General features: G+C 55.7%; 1 protein-coding gene across 2 annotated transcripts in view; it reads left to right on the forward strand.

Annotated features, from left to right (window-relative positions):
• EPHA10 (EPH receptor A10) overlaps positions 1 to 21,468 on the forward strand; it is a 40,622-nt gene that overhangs the window by 10,579 nt on the left and 8,575 nt on the right. The window contains exons 4-10 of one of the 2 annotated variants that reach the window (XM_074850763.1): positions 6,810 to 6,965; positions 7,643 to 7,984; positions 14,441 to 14,565; positions 16,842 to 17,004; positions 18,369 to 18,477; positions 18,733 to 18,788; positions 20,183 to 20,312. In XM_074850763.1, the coding sequence (XP_074706864.1) occupies positions 6,810 to 6,965; positions 7,643 to 7,984; positions 14,441 to 14,565; positions 16,842 to 17,004; positions 18,369 to 18,477; positions 18,733 to 18,788; positions 20,183 to 20,312 (1,081 nt within the window). The remainder of the gene's footprint in view (positions 1 to 6,809; positions 6,966 to 7,642; positions 7,985 to 14,440; positions 14,566 to 16,841; positions 17,005 to 18,368; positions 18,478 to 18,732; positions 18,789 to 20,182; positions 20,313 to 21,468) is intronic. The other variant, XM_074850764.1, reaches the window with a different exon arrangement.

The raw sequence follows: 21,468 nt of genomic DNA on the forward strand, positions 1-21,468 counted from the left end.
GTCTTACTAAATATTCTTGGGTGTTTAATTTTCTTCTGGACCAAATCACTGAATTTAATTTCAGCTATTAAGAGCTCATTGTTGGGGATGCACAAAGATCTAGCCTCTGGACATAGGTTTTCATCTCGGTGCTCTTCAAATTATTTAACAAGGGCAAAAATTATAAAGTAGCGTTGTCCTGAAGGTTTCAGAGCTGCTGGGAACGTGTTGGACTGTAGGCTGCTGAAAAGTATTATTGAAAACCAGTTATTAAAAAAGAAAAAAAAAGTTTGCGGAAGACAAGCTGCTTTTGAATTCTTTTGAGTGGCGCAGCCTGAAATACCCGTCCTGGCAGGCAAGGTGCCGAGGTAAGAGGGGCTGGAGACCCGATGCAGTGCTGGTGTTGATCGCGCCCTTGCGCTGACTCTGTCCCCCTTGCACAGGTGAGGAGATTGGACACAATTTCTTTCCCTTCCTCACCGTGGGGCTCTGTAACGGCATCGCGCTCTGCCTGCAAGCTATTGATTACAGTTTTTGCACTAAGACAAGGCAAGATTGCAAACCCAGCATGTGAGGGGAGGACAGGAGCCTCTCTGTTACCTGGGGCATTTGTTGACAAGGCTCTTTCACCAGCTCAATACACCACTGAAACTTTATTCTGTCGCTGTGTTTAGCACAAGGTGCCCTGTTTGGTTTTGGGCAGCTTGTCCCTGTCTTGGGCGCTGGCTGACACCCATCCTTCCAGGGTGCCCGCTCCGGTGACGACCTTTCTGTTCCTCCTTGGGGCCCGCTGCCCCATCCCTCCCGCTGTGCTGGCGTGGGGGTGTCCAGCTCTGCATCCTGCCTGCCCGGGCAGCGGGACGGGGCAGACCCGCCTGCGCTTTGGGCACCAACACAACCAAGACACTAATAAGTATGGTGTAGAGCTTTGCCATGTATTTTTTCCCCCCATCCTGTTTTGGTGGTTGTGGTTGCAGGTTTGACCATTGCTGGGTGAGGGTTGGATGCAGGTCTGAGAGCTCAGGGGCACGGTGCTCCGCGTCTGCCCCTCACCGGAGGGACTGTTGGTCTGCTGGGGCGCCTCGGCCCCTCGGGGCTGTCGTGGTTCTCGCTGCGGAACCCCTCGGCACCAGCTGCTTGTTTCTCCGAGCTGCTGTCTTTCGTAAACAGCATTTTTATGAATGCCTACTTCAGCAGAGAAAATTAACACACGTTAAAAGCAGATGAACTTTGTCAAATACAATTTCATGACAAAAATGGAAAGGAATTGATTTTGGAAGACAACCGAGTTGTAGTGTTAATTATAAATGACTGTATAGGCGTTTTGAGTGAAACTGCAGGCGTTATTGATTCATGCTGGCATGCACGCGGCTCTTCCGCTATCTGCAGGAGTTCAGCAACATGAAGAAGTTCAATAGTGCTAACGCAGGCAGTGTCCTTCGTGGTTTTTTGCTTTCTTCGAAGATATTTGCAAGGTTTGTGGGTCAACAAGCTGACCTGAGACAGTTTGGGGAGAAAAAAGAGGTGGAACCCATCAAAAGCGTTAAGATTAAATGCTGAGGAGGGTGTAAACAAACCAACAAACTCTGATATGTTGGGGGATATCGTATCCCCTCCGTGGGGAGGGGGGGTGCTCCGCGGACAGTATCTTAGCACCGAGCGTCACCGCTCCGTGGGAGGACGCCAGCAGGAGAGCGTCCGTCCAAGAAGCTGCTGGAATAGGGTTCAGTCTTTGCTCTCATTTGCTTAAAAGCCAATTTTCTTTGTGTGTGTGTAAACCAACATGCAGAGCGTTTGCAGAGGAAAGCTGTGAACCCTTAAGGGTCAACTTCTGTCTCTGGCTGTCATCTGTGAGCAGGCTGGACCTCCGGAGACCTGAGTCCTGTTCTTGGTCCTGTTTGTCTTGTACGACTTCGTGCAAACCATGCGGTTGTTCTGTCCCAGTTTCCTGCTTGTCGGTGTGGTCGATGTTTCTGTACTTCGAAAAGAAAACAAAGGTTAACTTAATTGTTCGAGATACCCATCACTGCAACAGCTGACTATTGTAAGTGCACAACATAAAAGGCTGCTGACCAGCTGGTAAATACTGCCAGGGTGATTAATAACTTCATTTTACTGCTGCATGTAAAATCTTGGCCATGCTTGACTTGAACAATGACTGCGATCAACCCTGGAGCTTACACAGCCCGTGTCCTGCAGTCAGGTTATCCTACTTGATGCACTTAGTGAGTCACTTCTAATCACTGTTCATCGATTAACGAGATAAAGCTGCTCAAACTCTGATGCCCTCTTGCCAATTAATCAGGATCTCCTCCACCATTTTTTAAGCCAAAACTTGAACACACAGCTAACTGTGGCTTAGAAAATGTTGAGATCCTTGCTGGTGAAGGAAAAGCTTCATCATCCTTGGAGCTGGGCCTCTGAGTCCCTGGCTGGAGGGGAAGGTTATGCCTAGGAGCCGCTGGTGGGAAAATCTGGTTGTCAGGCATCATGGTGCTGTGAGATGGAGGTGTCTGAGCTGCTGGGGAGGGACAATTGAGGTGGTCCTGTGCCAGTTGGGTAGCAAACCATGCATTTTTCAACTCTGCATCCTCAGTTGCCCCTGCTGTCCCTGTGGCACAGGCGGGGTGTCAGAGAGGACGTCGCCTGCTCCTCTCGATAGAGCCATCCGCTCTTGTCCGAGGAGCTGCGGCAGACGAGTCAGTGAGAGAAACGCTTCCCGTGGGTGCATCATGCTGGGTAATCTGCCAAGCTGCAGCGCAAATCAATGTTGCTTGTTCTGCTACTAGTTTGATCGTGTGTGCATACAGTGTTACATCAAGGAGGGAACATGTACTCTCTCTGTCAGTGAAATGAATAAGGCACGCCTGGTGAACAGGGAGTAGCTTGTGTGGGCAGCAATGATGGAGCTGGAGAGAGGTGATTAATCTGTCTGACCCGTCCAGCTGCTTGTCTTTGGTTCTAGGAGAATGTATTATTGAATTTTATTATTTAATAATTAAGTTGAGATAGTACCAGAGGACAAGGAATAGGATAGAAAATAGTGTACAAAACAGAGGATTTCGTTCTGTAAATTGATGGCTGGATCTCTTGAAAGCTGTCACATGCCCACTGCAAAAACGAGCACTGTGAAATAACAGGGACACCTAAACCAGCTGGGGACCAAGAAAAACACTTGTAGGATGAGGTGGAAGAGGGTGGGAGTTTATCTGAGAAAAGAAATGGAGATGCACACATGATGCATCACATGTGCTGGGCACTTTTGTTCTTCTCAAGTGTAAGATTCAACCAAGGAACAACATTAACAAGTGCGTGCCCCGGCTGAGCTGCGCCGAGGCTCCTCGTGGGACGTGCTCGCGCGGGACCCGGGTGCCTGTGTTTCTGGGAAATGCAAACTGAGGTGTTTCATCCAGTTATTACGGACCTACCTTCTGACAGGCACTTCTGTAAACTTACTTCCAGCTATTAGAAAACAGAGAGAACGGCCTGAGAGATGCTTCTAATTGAAAACGTTCAGTGTCTTACGATGGGACGTCAAATTTACATGACTGTCAGGCTCACCTTTAAATCTGAGGAACGGCGGGTGGATGCTCTGTGTTTAGTGCTCAGGTCCCATCAAGTTTGTAAACAAGATTGATTTTTCTGTTCTGCCTGACAGAGGGTGTGAGCAGGAATCTCACACCAGCATTCGGGCTTTGTCGGCGTAACGAGATGGGCTTCTCCCCGTGGGAGGGATGAGCTTCAGCCGGCGCCGCAGCAGACGGAGGCTGCAGTGCTGTGCAGCGCCGAAGCCCGCGAGCCCCTGCCCCGTCCCGGCCCTGCTCTCGGGGCATGCGTCCCCCCGTGTCCCCCAGCCCCTGGGAGAAGGGCCGGTTCTGAGGCTCCGGCCCTGTGCTCGGGTCACCGCTCTGCAGAGCCGCGAGGAAACGCTCAGGTGTTCGGGGAAGGTCAAACCTTGTCCTTGGTGTGTGGGACTGCGGGATCCAGGGCTCTGCCGTGTCTCTGCCTCTTCGGGCTGGGCGCAGCACATGTTCGGCTGGCTGTCGGGGGCTTTTACCCCCAGGTGCTCGGTGCTGGAGTCTGGCTGCCCCCTCCACTGGGGGAGGATGTGCTCTCCGCCTTCTGCTCTCTAGCCGTGGCTTCACGCTGTGCCTGCGCGGCGTCGGGACCTTTAGTGGGCCACTGCTGATACTCCTGCCCTGAGCTGTGGTCGGTGCTGCCTGACTAAAGGAGAAAGCAAACCGTGCCTCCATTATGTGAACGTAACATTAGTTTTGGTTTGGTTTCTCAAATATGAAGAGGAAGCTGGAAGTTTTGGAAGTAATTTAAACATTTGCTAGTTTTTCCTGTTTTATCTAGCACCCTAGGTAGGGAATGACATTTACCGTGAATTGTGGCTCGCTGTCGTAGCCGTACTCCTCTGTCGTGTTTGTCCAGCCCGTGCTTGTAAAGGTTGGCTTTATCTGGTATTGAGGCGTGCAGACTGTGAGACAGGAGAGGTGAGCACAGAACTGCAGGCTCTCCAGTCCCATACTGGCAGCAGCTGTTGCTGAGAGTTTGCAAAATCAAGGAGCAAATGTTGATTCTTCCTCCTAGAAACACGTATTTTCCTAGAAGCACCTCCTCCAGCACCTCTCAGGAGAGGGTCCCAGCTGCCTGGTGGCACTGGCAGCCGGTGAAGGTCTCTGGGCTCCCCTTGCAGCCAGGAGAGCGATGAGGGTTCCCGGCGCGGGGATCGCCTCAGCCCCCCGCAGCATCGCGGGCAGCTCAGGCAGATGAGAAGCACCTGCGCGTCTCCGGTGACAGTGGCGGGGTCCCGATGTCCAGCTCGGTCACCAGAGCCCGCTGATGAGGCTGCCCTTCGTGTCTGGGCAGCGCTGGAATGCTTTGTCTTGTCGGGTTCAGTTAGGAACCGCAGCCAGGAGGAGCCCAGGAATAATCCGCTAATTTTGGTTCCCTCATTTTTTAAGTTTTGGGCTTTTTGATTCTCCGTTTTAACAATTTAACTCTTCAGTTTTGCTATAGAGATGTGGTGTTGAGTCCACACCAGTTGGAAAGTTGCAGTTGCCATTGCAGACACAAGGCAGCCTCTCTTCAGTGCTCGGGCCTGACTGCAATGGGCTTGAGGAGGCCAGATGCGTTGCTTTCTGCAGGCTTTGCTTGTGTTGGGTGACACGACAGCACAAGATCTTGTCTGGCAAGGAGCAAGGCTTTTAGGCAGCTCTTGAAAGGCTGTATCTGTTATGTAAGAAAAGCGAAAATATCTGATGTGTGTTGCTGCTCTCAGCTCTGCCGTCTGTCGTGTGCCGGCGGCCGGGATGAAGGGACTGTTGGGAGTACAAAGCTCAGCCGCGGTGCTGCGCTCCCTCCCGTGTGTGACTGCAGGGCACCGGATTTCTAAAGGCCTTGGTAGGTGAAATAACCTCCCTTAAATGTTCACCCATTCTCAGCATCCCAGGGAAGGATCCTCTCCGCCCCGTGCTATGTCTAGTGCTTTGTCCTCAGATCACAGCTGGAGCTGCCAGTTTTATGTCATGCTAAAAATTAATGAACCAGAGTGCGCTGGAATAATCTGCTTTAAAAGGAGCAGTCTCAGCAGCCAACTCCTTAAAAATGATAAGAGAGGGGACTGCGCTAGTGGAGCTGTTCATCTAGGAACTTTACAAGTGATTAAGTTTAAATATTCAGGGAGCTGATGAAGGGATAGCAGACAGCAGCAGCGCATTAAGAAGATGAAGAAGCCAAGCAAAACAGGAGTGCTTCTGTTTGGCTGGGAATCCAGCTGAGACAGACTCCTGCCCCTCGGCTGGCCCTGGCGGGGGTCACCCCTCGGCGCGGAGCGGCTGCCGGCCGCGGGGACCCTGAGCTGGCAGGCAGGAGCTGTGCACGGGGCACGCCTGCCCCATCCCTCAAGGCTGGGACACCCAGCAGTGACAGGCACGCACCGCTGTGCAGGCTGCTTCCTTTTCAGATACTTCAGGGTCAAACTGAAGCTGTTGCAAGCTGCTTTATGGAGTTTTGCAGCCCTTTTTGCTGTTTTTGTAAAGTGATAAGTCTTCCATGCAAAACTAGCTTCTGGGTGTCCTGCCAGGAGTATTGTTTGTAGGCTGCCTGCTGCTCGTAGTAAAGGTCAAGCAAATCCTTGACCGGTCTGAGAATTACTTATTTGTTTGTGTATCAAAGGTACTTTTCAAAGGATAAGGGAAGCCTTTGCGTGACCTATAAAAGCAAATTTATACCAGTGTTGTTTAACTTGAGTACATACCTCACTGCCCACAGTGGTAAAGCTGTAGCTGCCAGTGACATGGCCTTGACTTGGGTTTGTGTATGAAGCTCTGGTGACTGATGAGGCCTCCCAGTTCTCCATTTTCAATATTCTTCTCCTTTTGCAGTTGTTGCTGAGTCCTGCTGTGGCTCCCATGTCGTTTCTGCTCTGCTCACCTGACTCTAACCCCTAAGCCACGTGTTTTCCATATCCTGCACCTTTCTGCAGCCACCTCGTCCCCCAGGTCCCTCCAGAACCTCCAGCTCCCTTCACGGGTTGCCCCAGCTGATGTCTGACCACTTCTCCAGTCCCTTGAAAGAGTGCCCCAGCCTGGAAGTCAGTGCAGAGCTACAGCATCCAAATGTCCCTTCTGGGTCCAACCAACGGCACATCTCTCTTGGTGCCAGGATCATGCAGGTGCTCAGGGAAAGTAGCTGGAGGGTGATGTCTGCTGGCCAGCGGCAGGCAAAGGATAGCCCCGGAGATGGGGAAATGCAGTCATCAAACGTGTCTCCCATTCACCTCGTGGTGTTCTTCCCGTAACTCCCCCTCTCTGTCTTTTCAGCTTGCCTTCCTGGATTTTACAAGCTCTCCCTCCGTCTCCCTCTCTGCTCTCCTTGCCCTGAGCACAGCTTCACGCATGAGGAAGCCTCCACGTTCTGCTCGTGCCAGAAGAACTACTCCAGGTCTCCGTCAGACCCGCCATCTGCCTCCTGCACACGTACGTCCCGCTGAAACGGCAGCTCTTCGTGAAGCGAGGAAAGGGGGGTGCAGACGCCGTGTCTGCGCTGCAGCGTGGAGCCGGGCGGGTGCCCGGGAGGCTCCGACACACGCTGGGGCTCACGTGTCCCTGGGAGGCCCTGCCTGCGCCGGTGCTGCCTGGGCAGGGGATGGAGGGGCTGTGCCCACGCCGCGGAGCTCGCAGGCTGAGGCTGCAAGCTGATGAGGCAGACGTGCAGCCGGGCTCACAGACTCCCTGGTAAAACTAGGGCGCAGTCACTTAGTCAATATAGTTCACAGATTTTAATTAAATGGCCTCTAGTTAATTGGATTGGACCTTAGCTCCTCCAGTGATGGATGCCGTACAGCTGCCGGCACAGCGGGGAGAAATCCTCCCACTTTGCCCGAGCGCGCTGGCAGGGTCCGGCCGGCGGTGTGGGGCGCCTGGGCCCCTCGCACCCAAACCCCGGGGAGGTGCCAGGTCCAGGCGGGTGTTTGTCACCTGCTGGCCCCGCTGCGCTGCTTGCGTGGGTGCCCCCGTGTCCCCTGGTGCTGCCACGTGCTGCAGCTGCCCGGCACTGTGCGCTCTCGCTGCGCCGCCGCCGCTGCTGCTCCCGGGGTCCCGCAGGTTTGCCCGGCCGTCCCGGTGCCCGCGCACGGACGCTCTTCTGCTTCCAGGTCCGCCCTCCGCCCCGAGGAACCTGGTCTACAGCCTGCAGCAGTCGTCGCTGGTCCTGGAGTGGAGTGCCCCCGCCGACGCGGGTGGCCGGAGCGACCTGACCTACAGCCTGTGGTGCGGCCGGTGCCCGGCGGCGCTGCGGGGCCGCTGCGAGCAGTGCGGCAGCGGCGTGGGCTTCGTGCCGCAGCAGACAGGGCTGGTGGACCGGACCGTCACCCTGGTGAACCTGCTGCCTCACGTCAACTACACCATCCGCGTGGCAGCTGTCAACGGCGTCTCGGGCCTCAGCCCGCTGTTGGGGCAGCAGTACGCCGAGGTGAACGTCTCCACCGGCCTCGCAGGTACGGCCGCGGTGCTGCGCGCAGAGCGGTGCCTTTGCACCAGGGAAAGGGCCGCCCGTGCTGCTCTTCGCCCCGGGGGGTTCGGGTCTGCTCAGCGGCCTGTTCTGCGGCTTCATTGCCGGGAGGACGCGGGGGCTGGAGGTGGCGTGGGCAACGTCCTCGGGCTCTGCCCGCCCCACGCCGCGGCAGTGCCCCGACTCCTCCTGGCTTGCTCCTGTGGCACAGGCGTGGTGCTCGGCGGCGGCGGGCTGGAGGGGGAGATGGAGACCGACCTGCCACTCTCCCAGGGGGGTTTCGGCCGGTGCCGTGGGCAGGCGAGGAACTGGCTGTACTGGAGGAGCTGGTGGCCCCGTTGTCTCCCTGTGCTGGCTCACAGCCCGGTGACAGCCTGGGCTCCTCCAAAGGGACGAGCCTGCTCTGTCATCCAGCCGCAGTTTGAATTTATGAATTACAAAAAAGCAATGTTTTCAGCCCATTCACAAAAAACCCTCCTTAAAATAGGTGATTCAAATATTGGCTGTTCTTTGGAAACAAAGAAAATGATTCAATCTCTCTCTCTGTGCTGGTCTGTGGCACAATTTCTTACTGTAAGCGTCCCCTTCAGTTTACGTTTCGCCCTTCTGTTCCCCGATGTGAGGGGAAGCGAGCAGCCAGCCTGCCTGCACGGACGGGGCCCCTGGCCGGCCGGGTTTGATCCCTCCTCAGTTGTTGGCTGTGCCGAAGGAAATCAGCTCTGGCTTGTTGTGTCCTTGTCTGTTCCTCTGTGGTTACATTATTAATTTGCATGAAAACCCTTTGCCAAGCCACAGTTAATAGAGACAGATGATCCTCAGATACCTCTTGGCAGGAATTGGCCAACAATTTCATCTGAAGAGATTAAACTTTGATCTCGTTATAAATAATTTTCCCACCACTTGATCAAATGTTTTTGCGTGTGTTGTTGTTTTCTCTTCCCTCATATAATAACTCTGTGATTCCGTTGGGTGGATGCTGTGCCGCAGACTGCTCTTCAGTGGAGGTGTCATTCCTCATTAGGATCTTTGCTGTTCAAGGATGGATTTAGCTCTGGGAAGATCTTCTGTCTCCTGAGCTCAGGCTATTCCTGAGCCAGCGTACAGCTAGGGAGGGGCGAGCTTAACGAGGTCTAATAACGAGCTGTTCCTCCGGAGGCCCCTGCCTGGTGTGGGCAGAGGGCAGCGGGACTGGTGCTCAGGAGCTGCCTCCTCACCTGGAGCTTCAGGTCTGAGCTGGGGACGAGGCTGGGAAAGGGCAGCAAGTGCCCCGTCCTCTGTAGGGAGCGAAGCAACAAGTCCATGATACCAACCCCTGCCTTCGCCGCTGGCCTGTTTCATACAGCTTTTCCTCTGGGTAAGTGGGAATCTTGACCCCTTACTCAATGCTGTGTGCTCCTGAAGGAACTGAAATATGCCTAAAGAATATGGCATAATTAATCTTGTAATCTGTTCAAAATCAATGTCTCTTGTCAAGCTGTCGAGTCTCCGGATACAGATGGTGGCTCGGAATTAGCTGAGCAGCTGAGGCTCAGGAAGTTTCTTGAAACACTTCTATTTCTTGCTGTGGAAGGTGTCTCCTCCTGGGGCAGTGCCCGGCTGGAGCCGCAGGTGCCCGGGCGGCCCAGTCCCTCGGAGGGCAAGAAGTGGCGACTAACCTGGGACTACCAGCAAAGGGGCAGAAGGTCATCCCTGGGGGGGCGGCTTCTCAGGCTGGTTTGCCTGTAACACCCTCTTGGGCGAGAGCCCCCACTGCGAGGAGGCCTGTGTGGGGGGGGACGCGGAGCCACGGCTGGCATGGACGGTGCGTGGAGCCGCTCTGCAGAGCGTGCCCCGAGCCCTGAGCCCTGGGCCTCTCAGCATCAGAGCCCATCACAGAAGTGCCAGGGGGGCTGGAGATAAGGAGAAAGGAGACTTCGGGGGTGCCTGAAGCAGCGGTGACTTCCTCTGCAGCTGCGATGCAATGGTCTCGGGGAAGTCATTTGCAGCAGCAGGGAAGCTCTGGCTGCAGATATGCAGATTCAGAGGAAAAATTAAACAAAGAAACAAGACCCCATTTAGCTGTCAGATCCCTGCTCCTCTAAATATAGCTCCGAGTGCATTTTCGCACTGCCCTTCCCCTTCAGCAGTCACAAGAGGGAATTAGCAGTTGTTCACTGTATTTGCAGGGGAAAAGAAAAGATGCTATTTAGTCTGCAGGAGGCAAAATTAATACTGTGTTTTTTCTAATCTGGCACCAGCATGGGACTAAATAAAAGTGTTTGAGGAGGGAACGGAGCTGTTTACCTGCAGGAGTAGAGCTGCATTAGCTATGTAAATGTACACTCTGGGACGATGTCATTTGAATTCCCGGCAGGGATCAGCTCCTACCTTAAAGGGCTTTTAAATCTGTTGCAGATTAATAACGCAGCCAGTGCCAAAATGCTTTCTCCTTTCCGAGGCTGGAGAAGCGGTCTGTGCTGAGTTAGGTCCTCCGAAGTCACCTCCTCTGTGCCCGCTTGGTGCTGGCGCGGCAGCACCAGCCCAGCCGGGAGCGGCGGTGGGTCCCCGGGATGAGCCAACCCTGGGGCTAGGGGTCTCTGCCCCCCGTGCAGCCAGAACCCACCCGAAGAGCTGCGTGGTAACGGGTGAGGCTGCTTCTCTGCTTTGGGAAGAAGGACCTGGGGCAGGAGCTGCCTGGGACGGTGCCCAGCGCACGTTCTGCGTTGGGGTGTTGGAGCTGGTGGCGGAGCGGGGACGGTGGCTCCCCCGGCACGAGCGGTGCCGCGGTGTTGGGGGGCGAAGGCGGGTTCTGGCCGTCCCGGCACAGCTCACCCGCTGCGGGGAGCGGCGGACGGGCACGGTCTGTTCTCCCTCGCTGGGTGTCTGCTCGGCCGCCCAGCTCCGGGAAGGTGTGGGGAGTGCTCCCGGGGCGGCGGGGGGGCCCGTCCTGCTGCCTGGCCGGCCGACGCTCTTGGCTCAGCTCCGTCTCGGAGCGCTCGTCCTCGCCCTCCCGAAGGGCCCCCGTTGGGCGTTGGATGCAGCAGGTCGTCCAGCGCAGGGACACGCTGCCCACACCTAGGTTTATGCTTTTGCTGCTGGTACAGTGGTTAATTAAGAGGAGTAAACCCACATACAGCGGGAAGGAGTTTATAAAATCAGGCAGGGTGCTGAATAATTTAATGTTTGCTTTTTCAGAATAGAGGCAATGTTAGGGCAGCTTAAAATATTGATGGGAAACACATTTTTTTTTCCACAGTGTGAAATGCTTTATAGTCTGTGTGGGTTTTTTTAATGTCTTTTAAACATGTTTGAGGCTAGTGCCTGCTTTTCTGGCATGTACCACGAGTTCTGCTCTACAGCCATCACTAAGTGAGTGTGATTTTTCGTGACGACTTTAACAGTCAGGACCACTCGTCCAGGTTTCTTCAGTCCATTTGCTATGTTCTGAGATGCAGGAGGGCACCTGGGCGATATTTTATTGATGGGCATCGTATAAAACAGCAAGGAGCACTTAACTTAGTTTACAGGAGCAAAACCCAGTTAAGTGTCAGGGCTGGCCTCGGCCACCTGGGTCACTTGTCGTTTCGTAAAACATGCGGCGACGTGCACTGGTGAGGAGGCCGCGGGCTCGTGGTGGGGATTACCCCGCTGTCCCAGCGACGCGAGCTGTGAGCGTGCCCGTGTGCGCTCCTGTTTGTGCGTGTGGGTCAGCCTGTGTTTGTGAGACTGAAGAAAGTCGAGAATATTTAATTTTTTTATCTTGCTGAAACACTTCTTGCATATGAAAATCACTCTCACTACTCCACCCTGACAGCAAATGCCATATTACAGCTTGTGCTAGCCTAAACCTGGCTCAGGTGAAGTGGGAACAAGGAGCAGTTTGCAAGGTTTGGGGCAAAAGTGTGATTGTACTCGTTATTGGTGCTTGAAGTGTCCCGAGAGGACGGGGGCTTCCTGCTGGTCCCGGGGGGTGGAAGGTCTCTGGCGGAGGAGCGGAGGCTTTGCCGCGCGTGGGCGCTGCTGTACGGGCCGGCGTGAGGGGGACGGCAGCACCACGCGCCCGTGGGATTGCTGGGCGGGAGGGGTGTGAAAAGCGTGGGCAAAAAATGCGGGAGACCCGAAAGCGGTGAGGTGTTGGCAGGCTGCCGTGGGCAGGAGAGGTTCGCTCCGCGGGTGCCTGTGAGGATCCGTGGTGCTGCCGTTTGTGCCGATCCCCGCGGAGGCGGCGAGGCCTCGGCATGTGTCTGTGCCGCGGACACGTCCCGCTTGGCCTGGCGGGAGCGTTAATAACCTTTCTGCCTCGCTTCATGCTGCCGGGGTGAGCTTGCTCCCCCTCCTTTACACGTGGGCAATTCGCTGTCCTTAAAGGTCAGCTCGGGCCAGTGTGTTTGGAGAATTTCTTCTGAAAAGGCCAGAGGCGGCGCAGCCAGGCTGCGAGGAGGAAGCTGTGGGCTCGCACGGTGTGGGGGCTCCCCGCTGCCCTTCGCGTCCTCTCGCTCCTTCAGCAGAAGGGACTTGGAATCAAGGAGCAAACCATCATGAATAAAACATCAGGTGGACTTTTTTCTTCAGCAAAGATTAATGAGCTGAGTAAAAAGTACAAAATTCCACAGATACTTAAGTTTACTTTCCAGGGGCTTGTTCTTCTCCACAGGAGTCTCTGGCGTAGCCAGGGTCCAGCAAACGTCCTGATTTGATGGAAAAGTGGGAGAAGCTGGAAACAGCTGATTTCCCCGTGCGGCTTCCACTGTGCCCGCTGCAGGGCCGCTGGTGTAAGCGGGCGAATCACCGCAGCCCCTCCACCCTGCTGTGTTCTGGCCCCTGGTGCTTTCGGGATGAGCCTTGAGCCGGGGCAGCCCACAGCCGTGGTCGTGGGGGCTTCGCTGCCGCTCCCTGTGCTCTCCTCGGCTGGAGAGGAGACTTCCTGCCCCCCGACCAGGGCAGCTTGTGACACTGCCCCGGCAGAGCTGTGAAGGCCTCACTTGGCATGTTCAGCCACTGGCGAGGTCAGTTTGTCTAATCAATCCTAATCTTCTCTCTAATCAATCCAAAGCAGAACAAGGGACTCCAACAGAAGCTTTTATCAAGGCATCAAGTGCCAAGTTTATTTTCCCTACTAAAATATTTAGCGTCTTTCTTGAATAGCACCTTTGCAGCACAGACACCGACGTCCTGGCCGGTGCCAAGCAGCCCCGTCCTCCCCGCTCTCGGTGGCGAGCGCCCCGGCCGCGGGCAGACCATCCCGCCTGAGCCGCCGCTGCCGTGTCCCGGGCGGGCTCTGGGGGGGCTGCAGACAGTCTGACGGGCCTGGCTGTGGCTTTCAGCTGGCGCAGGAGGCAGAGGCTTTCGGAGGGGCTGCGGGGATGCTGCCTGCAGGTGGGGAGCCTGGTCAGGCAGCGCTGCTGCCTCTCGGCTGCGGGAGCCGCACAGGGCCGAGCACAGCACAGCGGCACGAAGGCAGGAGAAGGTGGTCGGAGGAGGAGACGGCGCAGAGGAGGCTCTGGGGAGGTGGAGGTGGGCGCAGCGGGGTGAGGAGGGCAGACCCTCCTCCAGCGAGCCCGCGGGTGGCTGGGACTGTGAGCTGCCAGCTCGTTTGGAGCCAAACCTGGTTAGAACGGGAATAGTTGGCAAGTGCATCTTGCGTAGGGAGATGAACTAAACGGGAGCACACATGCCAGGGAGGAAGATTCAGCGCGGAGCATGTGCTGACTAGAAGTAACCAGCCAGCTCCTGGGGGGCTGCGCGTTTGGCAGCGGGTGGCGCGTCCTCCCGGCTCTCCGGGGCAGCGCGGGGCAGAGCCTCTGCCAGCGTGGCTGGAGGTGAAGCCTTGGCATGTCCTACAAGCCCTCCTGCTCCGAGACTGTGTTTTGCATCTCCCAGAAATCCTGAGGAGCAGGTTCGGAGCACTGGACGTTACCTGGCACTCAGTCCCCTCTGCAGCAACGTGGGTGGAGGGTGCCTTTAGGAATTTTTGCTTGTTCTCAGGCGGAGCGTTACTAACTGCCCACAGATTACAAAGCCGTTGTATTTTACCACCATCTTCTCCCCTCGGATGATCACCAGCTTGGAGTTTTCCCTATTTCAGTCCTGGTTCAGAGAGAGGGAACCAGTGTCTGCAGAAGCAGCACAGTGAAGTTTTTACTGTGGCATCACAGGGCAGGAGCAGAAATGAAGTTACCACAACTGACACGGGACTCGCAGCCCAGATGAATGCTGAGAGGGTAGAGATAAAATTCCTTGTAACCTCTGATCTCCTGGTTGCGCTCTCTTGGCTGTTCAGAACCGAAGCGTCGCTGGCCGTGTCCCGGGGCTCTGCCCAGCCCTGGCTGGCTGTGCCGGGCCGGTGCAGGGGGGTTTGGGTGCTGCTGGCCGCAGGGAGGCACAGGGTGCTGCTGGAGCAGGAGGGATGCTCTGCCCCCGGCAGCGCCGCAGTCACCCGCGGCTTTCCTCTTTGCTTTTTCAGCGCCGACTCCTGTCACCGACATCCGCACGGATAAAGTTGAGCAGAAGAGCATCTCCTTGTCGTGGCAGGAGCCGGGCTTCCCAACCCCCAACGGCACCGAGTACGAGGTCAAGTACTACGAGAAGGTAGGCCCTGGGGACCGACTCTGGCTCGCCGTCGTGCCCCAGCCCTTCCCCGCCGACTGCCGCCTACTTCCCTCAGGAGCTGGGGTGTTCCGCAGGGGGGTGTGTGCGGGTGTTCCGCAGAGGGGGGTGTGCGGGTGTTCCGCAGAGGGGGGTGTGCGGGTGTTCCACAGGGGTGTGTGTGCGGGTGTTCCGCAGGGGGGTGTGCGGGTGTTCCGCGGGGGCGGGTGTGTGGGTGTTCCACAGGGGTGTGTGTGCGGGTGTTCCGCGGGTGCCCCCACTCCCGGTCACCGTTGGCCACATGAAGATTGAGCAGTGGGACAGGGCGAGGGTGCGCGTCTGCGGCCAGTGCCGTTGTGAAGATTTCCCTGGCACAGGAAGTGAGAGAAGCGCTTCAAATGGGGACCAGTAAGGTCTTTTCTTCTCCAATGGTGTTATGCAGTCTGCTTATGCAAGTTTCAGGAAATTTGGATTATTTGTAGAGTTTATGTTAATTAGTGGTTCTTTTCCCCCATCTGTGCAGCAAGATTTCATCCAGTCGTAATGTTGACATCTCCCTGGGAGAAAAAGTAAAGCTAATTTTTTTTTTTTTTTTTTAATGCATTGGATGGCTTTTTTCAAGGACATTAGAAGTCTGAGATTTGGGTGCTTGCCATTAGCCAGCTAGACAGGGCCTGCTAGGCCATACTGGGTTTCTAAATCTTTGACGAGGTGACACCTGTATTCCTACCCTGCTCACTGGGAAAGGGTTGGACCTTCTGTCTTCAGTGGTTTAGGACTGAGGGCCACTGAACCCGTGACTTTGAGCTGTGAATGGCCTCCCACGCAGGAGGGGACGCAGGCAAACGTTTTCATGACAGTCTCTTAATTTTAAAAATAGCTGTTATTTGACAGGTGTGGTAGGTTGAGAATTTTAGAAGAAATACTGGTGGGCAGAGAGCAGGGACAATGCTCTAAATCAAAATAAATGCAGTTTATGACACAGTTCCACAAATTACCTTATCTGCATGTGCTCAGGCTCGTTATGAAACTGATGACATGTCAAGCAAACTGTGCAGGTGACATGTTGGCGTTCTGTATTTAGAAACAAGCTACCTTGAAGCTGATTCATATTAATGTGATTTTCAGCATCTGATAGATTTGAAAGGAGGAATCTGTGGGTGAGGGCGAACGCTGAAGCCCAAGACGGTAATTCCTGTGCAAATGGGCTGCAGCAACAAGATACTCAGGGCATGTGAAATGAGGAAACGTCCTGCTTGGGTAGAGAATTCAAACGATAGTTTAGCAATTATTCCCTGAAATGGGGCTCTTGATGCTGACATGAAGATCAACTTCGTTCCTAATCTTTGCTTTTAAAGCCACGCTTTAGCTATGGAGATTCAAGGGGAGAAGCATATCAAATGGCAAATGCATTTCGCAGCGCTGTCCCTGGCCCCGGAGTGCGGTGTGTGGCTGCTGCCGGCGCTGGCCCACGGGGCTGGGACCTTCCCGGGGCTGGGACCGAGAGAGGCCAGGACTGAGGTCGCGGGACATGGCCTGGCCCCGCTGCTGGCGGAAAGTGGCCTCAGACAAGCCCAGTCCAGGACCGCACAGAAGTACCCGACATGGCTGAGAAAACCATCTCCGGTGGCGGCTGGGCAGCAGCGCGGGAGGTTCTGCAGGAGCTCGCGGGAGGGCTGGGGCTTGTTTTGCTTTGCAGCCGCGGGAAGCAGAGACACCGGGATCTGCTGCTCTGGCACGTAAAAGCGGCGCGAGTCGTCCCCGGAGCCCACCCTGCCTTCGCCGGCTGCAGGAGCGGGGCTGCCCCTCGTGCTCTTCCTTGGTTGAAGCAGAGGGGTCTGTAGGTCGCTGGGCAAGGGAATAAAATCCCAGGGAGCAGGACTGGTGACTCGGCCTGTGCTAACACACGTGTTTGCTCCAGGGCTTGAGCGGCCGTGGCAGGGGAGCAGGAAGCGGCCGGAGGGTTCCAGCAGCCAAGCCCCAGCGCGGGGCAGGTGGGAGGAAAGGAGCCGTGCGGGCTGGCACAGCTGCTCCCCACCGCCACGTCCTCTGCCTGTCTCTGCAGCGATCATCTGGCTCCATCTGCCATTTCATGTGACCTTTCCATGTAATTTCTATTAATGAGACATCTAGTAAATGTATTCTTTCTGTTGAAGGTTTTATGTTTAGATAGACTGTCCTGATGGGACCCGGAGGCGAGGCGAAGATAGAGCTGTGCTGTGCCTGCTCCCCGGCGCAGCTCAGTCCCGCTCGATCTCGGGTATCTCATTATTTCACAGGATCAGAGAGATCAAAGTTACTCAACCGTGAAAACCACATCAACAGCCGTGACGGTCAATAACCTGAAGCCTGGCACCCTCTATATTTTCCAAATCCGGACATCTTCCTCGCCGGACTACGGGAACTACAGCCCTAGTATTGAAGTGGAGACGCTGGCGGAGTGTAAGTGCGGGCCAGGCTCGTCGTCGCGCACCCGCCTGCGGATGTGGGGCTCCATGCGCTGAGCCGGGGGGATGCTGCTGCTTGCGGGTCCTGCCCGAGATGCTCTCGGTTTTGTGGAGCAGCGGCTGTTCCTCTGGTTCTGCCGCTCCGGGTCTAAGAGCAGGTACTTCCCAGGACTTGCTTTTAATTGCATTTTGCTGTTTGATTTTAACAAGGTTGCTCCTGCCAGCCTGCCTGTCCTGAGGCGTCTGTCCTCACTCGTCTCGGCGCAGCGTCAGTGAGGGCGGCCGGGCTCTGGCTCCTCGCTGGTGCAGAGCCTGGGGATGGGCTGTCTCTGCTCTTGGACTGAGCTTGCCCAAGGACGTGCTTGGCAGAGCCAGAGTGACTGGGGGTTGTTTTGCCTTGGCGTGATGTTGGTGCTGGGACAGATCTCACCAGGTCCCTTTTGTGGGGCCACCACGCTGGCACTGGAAGGGAGCCAGCCTTGGTCCCTGCTGGCGTAACTGCCGAGGGCAGGACCCTGCCCGGCTCCGCAGAGCAGCGCAGCCCACGGCGAGCCCGCGCAGAGGCGGCGAGGCCGGCCCGAACGCCCCGCTGGCCCTGGACACGTGTGCCAGGTGGGAGACGGCTGCTCACCCCCGCTGCCGTCCTGGCTCGCGAGGCACTTGGCTTGTTAGCCGCGTGGCTGGATAAGGTCAGCCAGCATCAGGGCTGTGGGCTGGGGCTTTTCCTTTTCGGTTTCCATTCATAACTATAGTCCAGAAGCATCTTATTTCACTGACTGAAAGAGGGCTTGGAGAGATGGTAGGGCTTCAGCTTAATAACCCACTCTGGCTGGAAATGAAAGCTCTGAGATGGCTGGCTCAGTACGACTCTCACAGATTGTGTTTAACAGGGCTTTAAATTGCATCCATTTGCCACACAGAAGACATTTTCAGAATGAATTGAAGCCAATAAAAATTTTATATAGAACGTAGCTTTCTAATACCCCTGTTTGCAAAAGCAGGAAGGGAAGGGATTAATGTGATGAAGGAAAACTATTTGTAAGTCATAAATTTTAATATGTCCCTCCGATAAACAGGAACCTTTCCTCAGCGCTGATTAACAAAGCCAGGAGGCTGGTGTGGCAGCGCGGGGTTTGCTCCGTCCACACCTGCAGCGCTGCCCTGCGTGTTGGTCTGACTGCAACAGCTCGAGCTTTTAAAACTGAACCAGAGTGTGAATTGCTGTGAGGATGGTGAAAAGTAGCCTGGCGCTGCGGGTGAATCGTTCCACAGCCTTGCTGGAGGACGCAGGCTGGGGCTGCCCCGTGCCCTGGACCTGCCCCGGGGCGCGTTGCTGACCCACTCTGCTTCCCCCTGCAGTGACAGTGGCCTCCAGCGAGCAGAACCCCGTCCTCATCATCGCAGTGGTGGCCATCGCGGGACTGACGGTGCTGGTGTCCATGGTGATCGGCGTCATGGTCTGGAGGAGGTGGGCAGCGCGGGGCTGAGCCGCGGCTCAGGCCAAGGGGGTTTGAGGCTGGGGCCAGGGAGGGGGCCGACGCGAAGCCCCCGCAGAGCTGCCCCCGGGAGCGGCGCTGGCTCCGAGTGCGGGACCTGGGTTGAACCGCGAGCAGGATCCTCGTGCCGTGGGGCTGGACTCCGCTCCCGAGCGCTGCGATTTCAGGCTTGTATCTGCAAGAGGCTGCTGCCCAGATAATGGTGCGTGTCTTCCTTCTTGTTGCAGACAGTGCGGGTACAGCAAAGCCAGCCAGGATGGGGACGAGGAACTGTACTTCCACTGTAAGTGAAGCCTGGCCACTGTGTGGGGATCCCTGTATTTATTGCTATTAATAACCCTGCTCCTGACAAAGCAGCCCCGAGTCCTTGCTTTTGAAGCGCTGTCATCCCGCATTATCCCAGAGCAGGGGCTCGGCACAGCGAGGCTCTCTGGGGGCAGTGGGCTTGACAGCTTCATAAGCCAGTGTCCGTCCTTCCCGCACACAGGTCACTGCCGTGCCGAAGGAGTCGGGGATGCTTTCAGCTTTCCACAGGGCGTATGAATTATTCTGTCTGCTTTTCACAAACGGCTACATGAGAATACAGCTTTGTTTTCTGGGGCTACTCTTGATTATTGAGCAGCAATAATTTTACAGACAACAGTTGTCAAAGGAAGTTCAGATGTCAGGATTGATGAGTTTATTTGACTCCTGAAATATGCCTCTGAAGCGCACACATGCTCTTCAGCTCCCTGAAGCATTTCAGAAGCAGCAGAGCCCACGTGCTTCTCGGGTGCAGCTCGGCTGTTTCTCCTGGCTTTGCAGGGCCTCGCGCTGCTGAGCTGCCCTTGGGAGTTTGCCGAAGGTTTTCTGGGCAGGGTGAGGGGAGCGCAGCAGCCGCCTGGCCCTGGGAGGGCGGGTGGAGCCGAGGTGGAAGGGGGAAGCCTTGCATGGTGTGACCCCCCCCAGGGGCAGCAGGGCTCTGCCGTTTGCCCGTGTGCTGGTCCTGGACGGGCCAAGCAGCTCATGCAAAACATCCCTCGTCCTCCTTGCCTTGCCCAGGGAGAGGAGGAGACGCTGCAGCGCTCTCGCAGGGGCTTCGGCCGTTGTTTTGGCTGTTTGTTTTCAGGAAACGTGAATTAGAGTTTTGAGGAAGCCCTGGCAAGCGGGCGGCTGTTTCTGCTCCGGAGCTTTGCGAGGGCTCCCATGAGCGGGTCAGCCTTGTCTGTGTGGTCCTGGACGGGCTCCTGGGCAGGGTCGCTCGCTGTGCAGCAGACATTAGGTGCCTGTGGGTGGTATTTTGGGAGGTATTTTGCTGCCCATGCTGCAAATTGAGGGGACCTGGAATATGGCAGCTGTTCGTGAGTGTAATTCTCTCTTCTAGAGTTCTTGGAAATGGAGATGATTTGGATACTTGAGGATTAGCACGGGTGGCAGACAGGCTCTGGCCAGGAGGGAGCTGCACTAGAGTGAAAGAGCTGCTGCCCTTTGACCCAGGGGTTGTGGCAGTGGAGCAGAGGAGTAGGTTCATTTAATGCCACAGGAAATTTCCTAGGAACCTTAAAGCCGAGACTTTTGCTGTCACGTTAGTCCTGCCAGCAGACCTGGAGGTGGATAACCTGCGAGGGTGTTTCCCAGGACAGGCAGGGGGGAGCTCTGCTGAGCCTTTCTCACACGCCCTTTCTGCCTTTCCTGCAGTTAAAATACCGACCAGGAGAACGTACATCGACCCCGACACCTGCGAAGACCCCATGCAGGCCGTGCACCTCTTCGCCAAAGAGCTGGATAATGCCAGTATTAAAATTGAGAGGATCATTGGGACAGGCAAGTTCCCCAGCGGCGGCCGTGCCGCGGTGGCCATGCCCGGGCTGTGCGTGCCCCAGCTGGAGCCGTGGCAGCGCCGGGCACGCGGGGCCATGGCGGGGCCGTCACCTTGGTGCTGCCCGAGCCGTGGTGCCGTGGGCGCGTGCCGGCCCCCCGCTCTGCCCGCGGGCTCTGCCCGCCTTGCCGGCGTCTCCCAAAGCTGCTCCTCGTCCTCCGGCACCCTCAGTGCTGCGACCTTTGCTCTTGCCCTTGTCCCGGGGGGCAGCGGGGAGATGGGAGTGGGGCTGGTGAGTGTTTTGCTCAGGAGCTTGATTTCGCATTCCCGGCCGGTTTTCTGAGGCACTAAGTACAGCCAACCGAGTGAAGCGCAGACCAGAAAGCATCAGCAATTATCTGCATCTGGGCAGTTTGACAGCAGCATGAAAACTATTTATAAATATGTGAACCTAATGATTTATTGATTTTCATCATCTTCACTGCCTAAAACTTAAAAGCAAATTAAAATCCCCTCACTGGGCCCTAGAGCCTTAATCGCTAATGTGTGCCAGAACATGGGAAACACGATTATTCTTTGTCGTTTCTTTTCCTAAAGATAAATTCAGCTGCAGAAAAAGAAGAGGTGGAGGAAGGGAAGAGGGAAGGGCTTGCCCGCCAGCTTAAAGGACAGTGTTGAAGGGAAGAGGACACTGAGGAGAAGAGGAGGTTATCTTTGTAGCTGCTGAGTGAAGCAGCTGAGAGTAACCCCACATACCTTTCAGAAGCAAATTGGTGTTTGAAAAAATCAAGAAAAATTAGTCAGGAAGACATTTAAATAGAAGGAATTTGGGAGTGCATTTGTCTCACTGCTGACCTAACAAGTACCTGGCTTTCAAATCAATAAAGCTTTTCATAGCTACACATTTTTTGCTGTAAAGCCAATATTGGCCTTTTATGTTATGAATTTGGTAGCTGCTGTTGTCAGGCGCGTGGCTGTGCAGAGCGGGATGTTCTGCAGGAGCCCTCCTGGCCACGCAGGCTCCGTTCCGTAGGACACAGACCTGGCCTGTGCCGAGCTGAGATGCAGAGGGGGCCAGGCCCAGGAACGGGAACTCGGTGGCTGGGGGTTTATCTTCTTTTCATGGGAAAAAGTGCAACATGCGCTTGAGCAGAGTGTGGAGAGA

This window comes from Strix aluco, chromosome 26 (genome assembly GCF_031877795.1).
Source record: "Strix aluco isolate bStrAlu1 chromosome 26, bStrAlu1.hap1, whole genome shotgun sequence".
Lineage (NCBI taxonomy): Eukaryota > Metazoa > Chordata > Aves > Strigiformes > Strigidae > Strix > Strix aluco.